This window comes from Caretta caretta, chromosome 7 (genome assembly GCF_965140235.1).
Source record: "Caretta caretta isolate rCarCar2 chromosome 7, rCarCar1.hap1, whole genome shotgun sequence".
Lineage (NCBI taxonomy): Eukaryota > Metazoa > Chordata > Testudines > Cheloniidae > Caretta > Caretta caretta.
This window is the reverse complement of record NC_134212.1, coordinates 93,675,078-93,688,972: the sequence shown is the minus strand read 5'-3', so window position 1 is coordinate 93,688,972 and position 13,895 is coordinate 93,675,078. Positions and strand designations below refer to the sequence as shown.

Here is a 13,895-nt window from a genome sequence, read left to right as displayed (position 1 = left end):
TAGCCATATAAGACTGTGAAATATCAAGTGTTTCCTTGTATATTACATGGAAAAAGATTTCTGGAAGCTTTTTGCTTTGATCATTAGGCTCTTTTAAAGTAAACAAAAATTACTTGGTAGCTAAGCCATAGAATGAACTTAATTAGTGTCTGAGCATGCGTATTGGAAAAAGAGAACTAAACCAATATTAGGCAGAGAACTTAGGCATATGCTGGATGTAGGTAATGAGCATAATACCAGAACATTTTGAAAGATTGTTCTTATGGATTAAAAAAAAACAAAACCCTAAACCAAAAAAATCTCTTAATGAAACTGTTTTTACTGCCATTGAAATCAATAGGACATTATTAATTAGTCAAAAAATGTCTAGTCTTATAATAATGTCATAAATAATTTTTAATTTAAATGTTGCCTCAATTTCTCTTCATGGCATATTTTAGTAATATGATGATCAGTAAAGCCTGTTTGGAATTGGGACACACTAAAGTAGTAGTTTTTAAGCATCCTGTTAGAAAACAGCCTTATTTAAATAGCTAGTTTAAAATCCCCACTCAAAATCTTTGCAAATAAGGTTTGGATTCTTAGTATTTTACAGTTTAATATATAAATACAATGTTCTAGCTGCTAGAGTCTTTATTCTTTGAGCCCATTGAACTTTTACAAGAAGTCATGCTGATGTTTTTTCGGAAGGTTCAATTTATTGTCCTCAGCAAATTGAACTAACACTTCATGCTTTTATATTTTTCACAGATCTACAATGCAGTGAAGGAGGAAGAGGCGGCGGAAGATACTTTTGAATATTGTCTCCATCCTCTGAGAGAGCTTCCAACACTAGATGCAGATTGCAGATGCAAAAATGTCTCTTTTGTAAAACCATGCGTAGAAAGTGCTTGCTCTGAGTACCGTGCCACTTTACAAAGGACGTCACTCTCTAACTTTATCACTGGTGCTCTACTAGAAGCAACTACATCACTGGGAGCAAGAAGTGGTCTTCTAAACATCTTTGGAGGGTCAACTGGAAGAACAATGCTTAAAGGTAATAAAGGAAAATTTTGTTGTTTTGAACTTTTATACAAATATATTAAGTACAGAAAATCTTCATATTATAGAATGCTGCACTGTGTACAATAATGTATATTCCCCTATGTGGAACTGGCGTAGATAGGCGAAAGTACTGTATGCTTGCAGAAGCTTTCCTGTACAATTCAGTCGGTGAAGAAGTGGGTAGCTGTGTCAGTTTGGTGAGATAGTAAAAATGCCTGTAAACTGAAATATTCCATATAACAAAAGAAATGTCAATATTTGTTTCTCTTTAGAAATGTTCCTGTCACCATCCCAATAATTAAAGTTTATGCCATAGTTGTCAAGACAGGTTTCTTTGTACTGTAATATCTAAATATTTGGCAAGAGCTCCTTTTTATCAATTGAATGGACTCATTACTTTAGACAAGTCTATACTATATCTAATAATTTTTGTTGTCATTATTATTTTACACAGTACTATACTATAAGCATATGTGGTTCGTTAAATACTGGTTTTCTATGCCCTCATCTCTGTTGTATCTGAACACCTCAGATACATTAGTGTACCCTATAAGAAAGGGAAGTGTGTTTTCTCAACTGGGGTTTTGAAGCAATAGAAATTGTTACTTGCCCAGAGTCGCCCAGAGTCACACACAGTCTGTGACAGAACTGGGAACAGAATCAAGATCTCTTGGGTCCCAATCCAATTCCTTAATCAGAAGATCATCCTTCTTCTCTTTACAGACAAATAATGGTACAGTTCCTGCTCAGAAGAGTTTACAATTGAAGGCCTCACTTCTGCAATCTGATCAGTGTGATTGGATCCTTGAGCCTGCGTAGAGTCCCATTAAAGTTAATGAGACTATGCATGAGTACAGTTGTCTGCTCATGCAAATCGGATTATAAATTAAAGCCCTAAAATGGATGGGGGGGATTAGGAATAGGTGGCAAACTGAGAGTGGAAGAGGGCTAGGGATGTGTCAGCAATAAGAACTTGCAGTTTAGGTCACTATGCACAAGTCTTGAGAGTTTCATTTATTATTATAATAAAAAAAGAGTGCTTATAAACCTTCCTTGAAGAAGTGTGTTTTGAGAAGGAACTTGGAAAAGATATAATGAGATAGAGACAGAAAGGAGGCCCTAGATATAAGCTAAGCGGTCTCAAGGAAGAAGACATGAAGCTGAGTGCAAAAGAAGGAAGCGAAAGCAGTGATTAGTGAATGGATTGGAAAGGGATAAGAGGAAGAGCTGGAGAGTGTAAGTGTAATGATAGTACAACAGTAGCAGTGCTATAAATAGGACTAGAAAATGTTCACAAAAACAGAGAAATTATATACGTTTATTTGAAAGTTTATTGAAAAGTAGTTACCAATGTTATATACATCTAACTATGGAAAACCTAGAATCATCTAGTTACTAGTTTGCAGTTACAAAAAATACATTTAAGTTTAAACATTTTGTTCTGTATATTTGTTTAGCTATCTAAATCTTGGTAACTGCAGGTATTGATCAAAATAGCATTATATAGGGCAAAGATTGGAGGGAGTAGTTAATCATTATGGAGTAGTACATTCGTTTGTTTAGTGAAACATTCATTTTGCGTGCTTTATCTAGTTCAACAGGGAGTTACCTTATAGGTTGTTTTTAGGGATTGTTTTAGGATATGCTGTATAAAAATGGATAGGGAAGGATATATTGTATGGCACTGTATTTACAGTACTGTATGTTGACAAATATTCGCATATAATAGAATAGCAGATAATGAGATATGAGTTAAAGATCTCTTAAAACATTGTAACAATTTTGGATATACTCTCAAGATACATTTCAGTCTCTGTCAAATGAACTAGAAACTTGTTTGTTACTGAAAGTAAAAAAAGGTCTTTTGTCAAAATGTTTATATATAATATGTGAAACATTCTGTCATCCAGGTTTAAAACATGCTGTGGTGATTAAAATTAAGGTCCTAAAAATTTTAAATGTGTATGTATTAGTACATTTAACTGAAAAATATATTATTGATTTTATGTAGGTACTGTATTGTAACAGGGGCCTGGGAGGGCCGGGTGGCCTGTTGGTTGGAATGCATGACTTCCGGCCCCTTGCTTCCCTGTTCAAGGTGCCTGAGTCTTTGGGGTAGTGGAACCTGGTCCCTCCCACTCCAGCAGGTCCTAGTCCAGGGCCTGTGTGAGTCAACCCCTGAATTATGGATCTCCCTGCGGGGAGTCTATGGCCACTGTCCTGTGCTCCTTCCTACCGCTGTTCCTTCAGTTTGGGGCACAGCCCATATAATCCAAGTTGCTGTGATGGCTTGTCTCAAGCAGTGTCTCCTTGTGCACCTTGGGTGGTATATTGATGTGGTCCCAGGTTGATTCTGGGTGGGGCAGCTGTAAATTTGGCAGGGTTGGAACCCAACAAGAACTCTGTGCTATCGAATTCTCTCTTAGGCCAGGTGAGTTATCGAATTCTCTCTTAGGCCAGGTGCTCCTAAGTCTCCTCCACAATCTTCATTAGCCAGGGAGATGGTACTTATTTCCTGGTGACTGCCTTCACTGGCAGGCTAGTGATCCTTCCCCTGCAGTAGGGAGGCAGCTAGCTCCTGCTTCTTTTACAGTCAGCCCTGAACTGAGCCAGTTTCTCTTTTTCCTCCCACTCCAGGCCAGGCATTGGCTGCAGGTATGACGAGTCGAGGCCGACTGGACCCAAAGGTTCTCTTTAGCCCCTTCCATGCAGTTTCTCCACTTCATCACATATACAAATGCTTTCTTAAACATAAACTGATACTATTCATTCTTTGATGGGAGAATATGGATTGCCTAGGTAATTCTAAGTTTATTCTATAATATCTATGAGAGCAGGAGTATTATAGAATCATAGGGCTGGATGAGACCTCGAGAGGTCATCTACTCTAGTCCCCAGCATTCATGGCAGGACTTAAGTATTATCTAGAACATTTCTTACAGTTGTTTGTCTAACCTTCTCTTAAAAATCTCCAATGATAAAGATTCTACAACCTCCCTATGCAATTTATTCCAGTGCTTAACTACCCTGATAAACAGGAAGTTTTTCCTAATGTCCAACCTGAGCCACCCACCCTTGCTGCAATTTAAGCATGTATCTTATTCTAAAATCGCCATTTAAAAGTTGAATGGATCAAAACTGACTTTGATGGAGGGATGCATGTTTGTTTAATTCTCAAAATATTGACCATAAACAAGAAGGTTGCTTGTTTTATACTATTTATAGAGACTTTGTTTATAGATACAGTGGAGACATAAATTTACTATTGGTAAAATGTCATTATGAAATAAACATCTATCACAAGAGAATTGGCTTTATTGAGGGATTTTGAGTGGTAATGTAGAAGAGACCAGGAAGAGTTCCTGGCTGCTGGGAGGGAGAGCATCTTGGAATTCTTGCTCGTAGTCCTGCCCCTTTGTTGCCCTGGTTCCTTGTGGTACTCTTCCCTAATCTACGTTGTTGGTGACAACCAGGAACATTTCATTTACAGCCATGATGTAAATCCTGTGTTAATTCTGTCCTAACGGTCACAGCAATGGCCACTTCTTATATTTTAGGTGTTACATTTGACATGCATTTGCAAGGAATGACTTTTCTGTCCTACTGAATATCATCAACCTTCCCATCTAGCAGTGGTAAGCAGTGAAAAGGAAGAAACTTTAAGGAATATGGCAACTCACTCCATCTTACCTGCACCATGGCAGGGAGAGTTTAACTTGTAGTCGACTTAACCTGTAGACAAGCCCTTACTTTACAAAACTACAGAAGTTTTTAAACTACCTATTCAAGTGGATAAATACTTGCAAGCTTCTTTTTAACTATAACGTGGGCTACATCTACCCCATATGGAACAAATTATTTACCCATGCAAGAGCTCTTTCTTCAAGATGATGAAAAGTTTACTTTTTTTTCATTTTTAAAAAGGTAAAAAGGTTCAGGAAAATACAATTAAGCATACAGATTATGCTTAATCTGTTTTATTTTTTCCTTTTTCTACAGGTGCATAGCACTCTGTCAGTAATACAGTGATACTACTTTACTAATATGCTAAGCCAAGCACCTGCCACAACTCAAGATACATGAGACAGGGAATTTAATTCCTGACTCATTTAATCATTGACTAAATCCATAAAATAACTGAAGAATACAGAAATACTTTTTAATAACTTAAGAATCTGGAAATGTCAAATATTTTGGTTGTTTCAGCTGCTCTATATTCCCCACTGTGATTCAGCAAGACATTGGTCAAAGTTTTACCTTAAGGCTTGCTGTCTCTGTACATGCGTATATTATTTTACAATTTGAAAAATAAATTGAGCCAAATATAAAAAGGGTAGCAAAACCCATGACTCAGGTGTCTCTGGTGAGAACATTTTGTGTCAGCTGTGATTCCAGTAACTGATGTTAACTCTTTATAACTCAAAGGAGTCTGATGTTTTGTTTAAACTAGTGGAAATGGCCATAGGTCTGATATTTTATTCACTCACAGTCTCAGTGACGCAACTCTGGCAGCCTGGAATCCTGTGGAACATTATTGTTAAAGACAGATGTTCCCGGAGGATAAGAGAATTCCCTTAGTTGACCAGAAAATACCAGATTAGTAATTTAACATTGACCCAGTTTAGATTCGACAACCATTCAGATGTAAACAGCAGGAATTTCAGGCTTACAAGGCAATCATTTCACAGATTCATGTTTGACAAGAGTTAAGAAATTAAAACTCTGAGGACTTGTGTGTTAATTATACAATCAACTCTGCTTAAGTGTGTGGATAGAATTTTTTTTTCCTGATGTTTTTCCACCTCTTTATGGCCGATTCTCTTACTTGACCAATTTTTTAAAAAACCCCAAATAATATTTTAATGTCATTTATACTTAGTCCTTAGTAAATTGATGGATGTAGTATTTGTTCACTACATACTACTTGTTTCTCAGGGTTTTCTTTTTCATGAGTGTACGTAACATGAAAACTTGAGATAGCTTATTGTAGATTTTATTTTGCTGCCCTGCAGTTTTACATTTCTATATGGACAAGATGGTGACACATACTGTTTGTGACTGGGCCAGATATTTAAAGGAATTTAGGTGTCTAAAGATGCAGTTAGGTACTTAGTGCAATTTTCAAAGCACTTAAGTGCCTAATGTCCATTGAAATCAATAGGATTTGGGTGTGTCGGTGCTTTTGTTTCACCCCTATATTTACAGAGAAAGCTGTGTCAGAGGGGGATAATTAACCCCCAGTACCACCACTGCCACCATTTCACAGGAATTCTGCTGGAAGAAATTACAGCTGGGGTTCCATAGGAGCCTCTCCTAGTGGTGGCTGGTCAGGAGAGGAGATGAATGAGCGTGTCTCCTGGGTGCGATTTTTCAGACTGCACAGGGTGTTGCCAAGGCTCACGCAGACCAGGTGCTGTATTTGTGTAGTTGAGTCCGATGTTGCTTCAGGCACGTTTTCTGTTGGAGGGGTCTGTAGCCTTTGTTTCCACCAGCAAAAGGTAGCTTAACCCAGGGCATGAATCTGGCCATATTAAGATTTCTTCTGTTGTTAGCTGTGAAATAAAGGATTTGCTGAGTATGAGTGTGTGGACCATGGCTGAGAGAGAGAGTGTGTGCAAATAGTGAAGTTAATTTTAAAATGAAAGTTTGTACATTTTATGAAGTTTAATTAGTCTGAAAAAAATGGGATTTTTAGTGCATGTAGTTAATCCTTTGGAGTGTATCTAAATTGTTTATTATTTTAAAAGGCTAAAAACTCATTTGCATGAGCCTTGTAAAAGTAATGTCCATGGGAACATTTATAGTGTAGAGTGGAACTTGCTTGGTATGTTTATGTTAGCTTGTCAGTCAGAAGCAAAAAAAAAACCCCAAGGACCTCAAGACATTGAGTCATCACTAAAGATTCCCTTGAAGTTTTGTTTCCAGCAAACAAATGAGAAGAAAATAATCACTACATTTATAGTAAAATGCTATTTTATTTATGATCAGATAAAATATGTGGGATACTAATATGTGCTTTTGGTTAAATTCTAAGATATCCTTTACAGTTTTCTTATTAAAAGAAATTCTGAATTTTTGTTAGCCTTTCAAACAGACATTTGGTTTCAAAATATATCTAATGTTGTTTTACCAATTGTTCTGTGATCACTCAAAATGTTTTCTATGGTGAGCTTTTTTATTGATAGAGAAATAATGAACAAAAATTCATATTTTTGTCAATTTTTCGTTAACATATTTTTATCTCTTCTTCATCTCCATGATGAATCTTGTATTATAATATTTAATATTAATTCCTCAGTTATGTAAATTTAGTAGCCGTCAATTGTAGCATTGAAACAACACCAGATTTACATGTTTATATTTTGTTTTCTTAAACCTGAGTGGTGTTATTGCCAGGCTCTATTTCCAGTTCCATATAAAAAAAAAGTCAAGTTTTTTCAAACAAAAAGTGTATGCAGCATGTAACCAAATCACGCTTAAGTGTAGTTATTTGAGTTCCAGGTCTAACTAAGTAGTTTTCTTGACTTCCAAGAGAGAGAGGTTACTTATGGTGGCTTTCTTTCCTTAAGTCTTCCCTACCCTAGCTAACTTAATAGACCTGATTTTCCACTTGTGTAGTTCTGCTGCTTGTAGCACTGGAAAAAGTTGGAGTATAGACAAAGTTCAGGTTAGGGTAAGATGAAAAGAGATAAAAATGCCACTATAGCTATGACCCATGGAGAATTATGATATCTGTGTAAGATGATAATTAAGATGCAGTCCAAGAGGTGGCTATCTCTTTATAAGCCCCTCAATTAGTGTTTTTTACAGTGAATCCGACTTACTGAATGATTCAGAAAGGGGTTTTCCCCCCTGTTTTTCCAAGCTAAACAAATAACTGCCTGGGATCCCAGCTTTCTCTCTAGCTATTTGTCTCAATATCTAAGTTGATGCCATATCACTCTATTAGTAAAACTAGGATGGGGTACATACTGGGTGTTTCAGGAAGGAAGTCTTGAAATTAAAAACAAAAAACAAACAAACAAAACCCCCTAACCTACAGGTTTTGTAGTGCTTAGAGTAAAGTTTCCTAAAGCAAAACTAATTCAGTTTATTATTTTTACAGGATGACTGGTCCTTTTTAAGAGAGAATGGGTTCAGTTCCACTTGTGACTAATCAGCTGCCTGATAGAAGGCATTAAGTGTGAAAACCCAGGCAGGTTAGGACACAGAGGAAGCAGAGGTGGGAAGGAGCATGAGGGAGCTGGTGAGGGTTCCCTGGGGTGAGCTGTATGAGCATGTGTCTCTTCCTCTCTCCCCCCTCCAGAAAGCACAATTTGGGGGCTGCTGGGGGTTGGGGGAAGAGCTGGCACAGAGAGAACAGAAGAAAGTTGGTGGGACAAGACTGGCCAGAGTTGGGGAACCCTAACTAGCAGAAGGCTATCAGTAAAGGGGAAGAGCTGGCTCAGCCAGGAGCTAGCTGAACTGAAGAGAAGAGGGTGATTCCAGAGGAATATGAGGGATAGAACTCAGACAAAGGAGGCATGGGGAATGGAACAGTGGGGTGCCTCCTTGCAGAAGTCTAGAGAGAAGAGCTGTAGCGGAAGACTTGTAAGGCGCTTGGCGAATGGCCAGCATGGTAGTGGTCCTGGAGCAGAGGCACAAGTATCATGGAACAAGGATTGTTGCCTCTTAGGTAGGTGAGCTGGAGGTAGGGGGAGCCTGGGATAGGGACAATAGAACTAATGAACACCTTTGTAACTTGTTTTACTTCAGGATTTGTGAACTGTTTCACTTTGAGGGACCTGTGAATGATGCACTTATATTAATCAAGTGATGTTCAGAAACAGGGCTTACATGAGACTCTGAGAGGGACATTATTTCTTTTCTGGGTGGGCGAGATGGCTGCTGCTCTGATCTGTGGCAAAAAAAATGGGTAACTCCAGTCAGCTCTGGGGACTGAAGAAGGAGTAGCTGAGGCAGGACTTGCATGTATTGCCATGCTTTGCTGCTTGAGGGCTCTGTGTGGGCCCTGTAACAACTACCTTTTGCCTACTTAAACAGCACTGATAAAAATAATGACAGGTTTCAGAGGAACAGCCGTGTTAGTCTGTATTCGCAAAAAGAAAAGGAGTACTTGTGGCACCTTAGAGACTAACCAATTTATTTGAGCATGAGCTTTCGTGAGCTACAGCTCACTTCATCAGATGTTTACCGTGGAAACTGCAGCAGACTTTATATACACACAGAGAATATGAAACAATACCTCCTCCCACCCCACTGTCCTGCTGGTAATAGCTTATCTAAAGTGATCAACAGGTGGGCCATTTCCAGCACAAATCCAGGTTTTCTCACCCTCCACCCCCCCACACAAATTCACTCTCCTGCTGGTGCTAGCCCATCCAAAGTGACAACTCTTTACATAGTCAAGTCGGGCTATTTCCTGCATAGATCCAGGTTTTCTCACATCCCCCCCACCCCCATACACACACAAACTCACTCTCCTGCTGGTAATAGCTCATCTAAACTGACCACTCTCCAAGTTTAAATCCAAGTTAAACCAGAACATCGGGGGGGGGGGGGGGGGGCGGTAGGAAAAAACAAGAGGAAACAGGCTACCTTGCATAATGACTTAGCCACTCCCAGTCTCTATTTAAGCCTAAATTAATAGTATCCAATTTGCAAATGAATTCCAATTCAGCAGTTTCTCGCTGGAGTCTGGATTTGAAGTTTTTTTGTTTTAAGATAGCTTGTTTTTTTTTTTTTGTTTTAAGATTTAACTTGGATTTAAACTTGGAGAGTGGTCAGTTTAGATGAGCTATTACCAGCAGGAGAGTGAGTTTGTGTGTGTATGGGGGTGGGGGGGATGTGAGAAAACCTGGATCTATGCAGGAAATAGCCCGACTTGACTATGTAAAGAGTTGTCACTTTGGATGGGCTAGCACCAGCAGGAGAGTGAATTTGTGTGGGGGGGTGGAGGGTGAGAAAACCTGGATTTGTGCTGGAAATGGCCCACCTGTTGATCACTTTAGATAAGCTATTACCAGCAGGACAGTGGGGTGGGAGGAGGTATTGTTTCATATTCTCTGTGTGTATATAAAGTCTGCTGCAGTTTCCACGGTAAACATCTGATGAAGTGAGCTGTAGCTCACGAAAGCTCATGCTCAAATAAATTGGTTAGTCTCTAAGGTGCCACAAGTACTCCTTTTCTTTTTGATAAAAATAAATGTCACTTGTTCACAGTGCTGCAGGTAAACAAACTTATTTCCTATATAAGACACATATATACAAAAATTTAACACGATTAAAATCGATTTTGTGTATAATTGTGTTCTCAAAATCAAAGGCTCATTTGAGTCCCAGTATTTCAACTTTTATCTGAGGAGGTGGGTAACCTGACCTTTCAGCAAGCAAGCCAAATGCATGTCTTCTTCATGGCTTACACAAAGCATGTCAGTTATGCATTTTGCCACAGTTTGTAGCTTTAAACGGAGCAGCTGCTGCCTGACTGTGAGTGTGGACAAGTGCTGTGTGCTATCCTTTTTGTGGTATTGAAGTACCTGTTCTTCTGGCATTTTAGAAAGAAACTTAAGGTTCAATAAAAGATACTTTAGCTGGTAAGATTTACATTTTTATGGGCTGTAAAACAAGGAGTTAATAATGTCTTTATAAAGCACGACAAGAGATAGAAGTAATGCGTTGCTTTTTAATCTAGTCAACTCATCAGTGTCTGCTATTTAATAACACAGCTTTGAGGACACTTACACTGTTGCTAGGTGGAAAATAAAGCAGACACACAATGTAAACAATGTTAAATGCAAAGGCCTCTCAGACTTGTAAATATGTATTTTGTAGTTTAATTTGTCTTTGAAATGAAAAGGAATAGAAATCTTTCTGGGGTCTGTAGGTACAATTTGTGTTGATTTTCTTCTCATTGCAGCTAATTTAGTTTGATGGTGAAATACGTTTGTGGGACATGCATTTATTTCTTACTTTATAATGGTAAGATTACATAAAACAGCTGAAATATTTATATTTGCTCCAATCAACTTTTAAAGAAAACTAAACAGGTGATTGTGTCTCATACAGTAGAATCTCAGACTTATGAACACCTCAGGAATGGAGGTTGTTCGTAACTGTGAACAAAACGTTATGGTGGTTCTTTCAAAAGTTTACAAGTGAAAAGTGATTTAATACAGCTTTGAAACTTTACTATGCACAAGAAAAATACTACTTTTAAATATCTTAATTTAAATGAGACAAGCATAGAAACAGTTTCCTTACCCTGTCAAATCTTTTTTTAAAATTTCCCTTTATTTTTTAGTAGTTTACGTTTAGTACTGTACTGTATTATATTTCCTTTTTTTTTTTTTTTTTCGTCTCTGCTGCTGCCTGATTGCGTACTTGCGATTCCAAATGTGTGGTTGACTGGTCAGTTCGTAACTCTGGCATTGGTAGCTCTGAGGTTCTACTGTAGTTCATAAATAATACAGATAAGATGTCCTAATTTAGCAAAATTTTTGGAGTGTGTGAATTAATTTCTGCTTTGGTATCTTATACGTGGCCAGGTTTTAATCTTTTGAAATTATACATATGATTTGCTGCAAATTCGTTCTTTGTAGCTGAAATAGTTTTGTCAATAATTTCCCCTTTTCCTATGTAAAGTACCTGAGTGCATAACATGCAAAATGTGTATTTTGTTACTAATTTCATATATAATTGTGGAGTAACTCTTCTCCTACATTATTAAAAGTGAAAATACTGGTACTTGTGTAATTTAAACACATTTAATAAGATTCTTTGAAACAGGAATCAGGGGTGTATTTTATATGATAATGATTATGCTCCCCAAAATGGGCTGTTAGTTAAAGGATATATGAAACATACACCAATCAAAGAGATAATATCGCACTGCAATAGGAAAATTATAGTTGCTATCAGTAGCTACATTTTCACTTTAACTATTTACAGTATACAACATAAAAGCCCTGATTTGAGTCATGTCTGCATTAATGGCAACATAATAGGATTTACTAGTAAAAATGTAAAGTATTCCTGGAGTTGCAGTTAAGGGATTCTGAAAATATGCTAAAAGAAAAGGAGTACTTGTGGCACCTTAGAGACTAACAAATTTATTTGATCATAAGCTTTCATGAGCTACAGCTCACTTCCACTGAATGCATCCAATGAAGTGAGCTGTAGCTCACGAAAGCTTATACTCAAATAAATTTGTTAGTCTCTAAGGTGCCACAAGTACTCCTTTTCTTTTTGCGAATACAGACTAACACGGCTGCTACTCTGAAACCTGAAAATATGCTATGATTCAATTTGCAGCTTGCTTGCTTTCAAGAAGAGAAAGTATGTTGCTTTTATTGCCCACCCCTTTAGTTGATTTTTTTTCTCCACAACTCAGGGGGCACCCATCTTCCATTGCACAGATTTACAGTACACGATATCACTACTTGAATAACAAAATCAATATTCACATTAATTACATGACAGAGTTGTGTTAGATTACAGAAATTGTGCAAGGTTCTGAGATGTGCAGTGTACAAACAGCAGAATTTGATCCTAGATCTCTAATTCTGACAATATCAAAGTTTCAGTTATTTTAAAAGTATAAATAAAGGTTGAGAAGAATAGTTTAAGTTAACAAAAAGAAATGTAAAGTTACAAAGGTCAACTCAGTCCTCGGATACGTAGAAGTATCTTTCATTGACTTCAATAGTCTGATTTGGTATCATTATACTAGCTTTTTTCTAAAATGAAGGAAGGTGTGAACATTTTTTGTTAATGCAAATTTTTTTATTCATAAATTATTGGATTACATTAACTACAGATTCTCTGTTTGTACATCATTTACTGTGGAAACAGTTGCATGTATTAAAATGCACTGTCCTAAATTTTAATAATTACAGAATAAATGAGCCATCAGTATGTTTTCTCATATCCAAATAGTGAATGTTGTGGTGTTCTACTTGTATAAATATCTAAGCCTAAACATGAATTTTCAGTTCTTTTGTAATTATTTTAAGTGCTTCAGAAGTTTTTTAAAATTAATTAGCAGAATACCAGGGGTTGCACAGTTTAAGGCTCAGTTCCAGTTTGAAACTCTTAAATTTCTGTATACCGGATTTCATATGAATTGGAATGTAAACATTTTAATACAGATTCTTTTTCTTTCTTTGCCAAATTCAAAGGTGCATATCTGCTTCTGGAAGGGGTTTAGACCTGATGCTACTACAGTAGCTCTTCCCCATTTCTTAATTTATTTTTTCTGTGGGACTACTGAGCGCAAAGTAGCTACTCTCTGACCTTCCACATTCCTCCAAGAAAAAAGAAGAAATTTTTAAAATTGAATTATTTGTTAATTTGTGTAGAATATTTGGAAGTGAGGACGCTGGAAGATATTGCAAACATTTGCACACTAGCCATTTTCAATTAAATTCAGTGAATAATCTCTGTACATGCCCATGCATGCTCACAATTCCAGTTTCAATGTGAAGAATCAATGAAGTGAAAAATTGCTTTATTTTAGTTCAAATTTGTCTTCTGTATGATCAATCCTGTTACAGTACTTCTGTACATATCTCCTTCCCAAAATGGCATTAAGCAGTGGGGGGAAATTGTAATAATAGAAGCAAGGAACGTTTGGAACTTTTGTGTGTGTGTTTGTGTGTATTACTATTACTTCTAGAGAAGACATGGTCTAAACTTACTCAGTGGTCTTTTACACAGGGATTTTGCATAATATTCTTTGTGAAACGTGAGTGGGTACTTAAGTAGGGCGGTATCATACATATAGACAAATTTTTCAAAGGTTACTTTGATAACTTGTTCCTGTAAATACTTTTTCTCCTAGTCATTTTTCA

At 37.1% G+C, this 13,895-nt stretch overlaps 1 protein-coding gene across 9 annotated transcripts in view; it reads left to right on the top strand.

The window, feature by feature from the left end:
• Positions 1–13,895, top strand: part of PLCE1 (phospholipase C epsilon 1) — a 324,949-nt gene that overhangs the window by 143,673 nt on the left and 167,381 nt on the right. For all 9 annotated transcript variants that reach the window (XM_075130951.1, XM_075130953.1, XM_075130952.1 and 6 more), the window contains exon 3: positions 751–1,036. In XM_075130951.1, the coding sequence (XP_074987052.1) occupies positions 751–1,036 (286 nt within the window). The remainder of the gene's footprint in view (positions 1–750; positions 1,037–13,895) is intronic.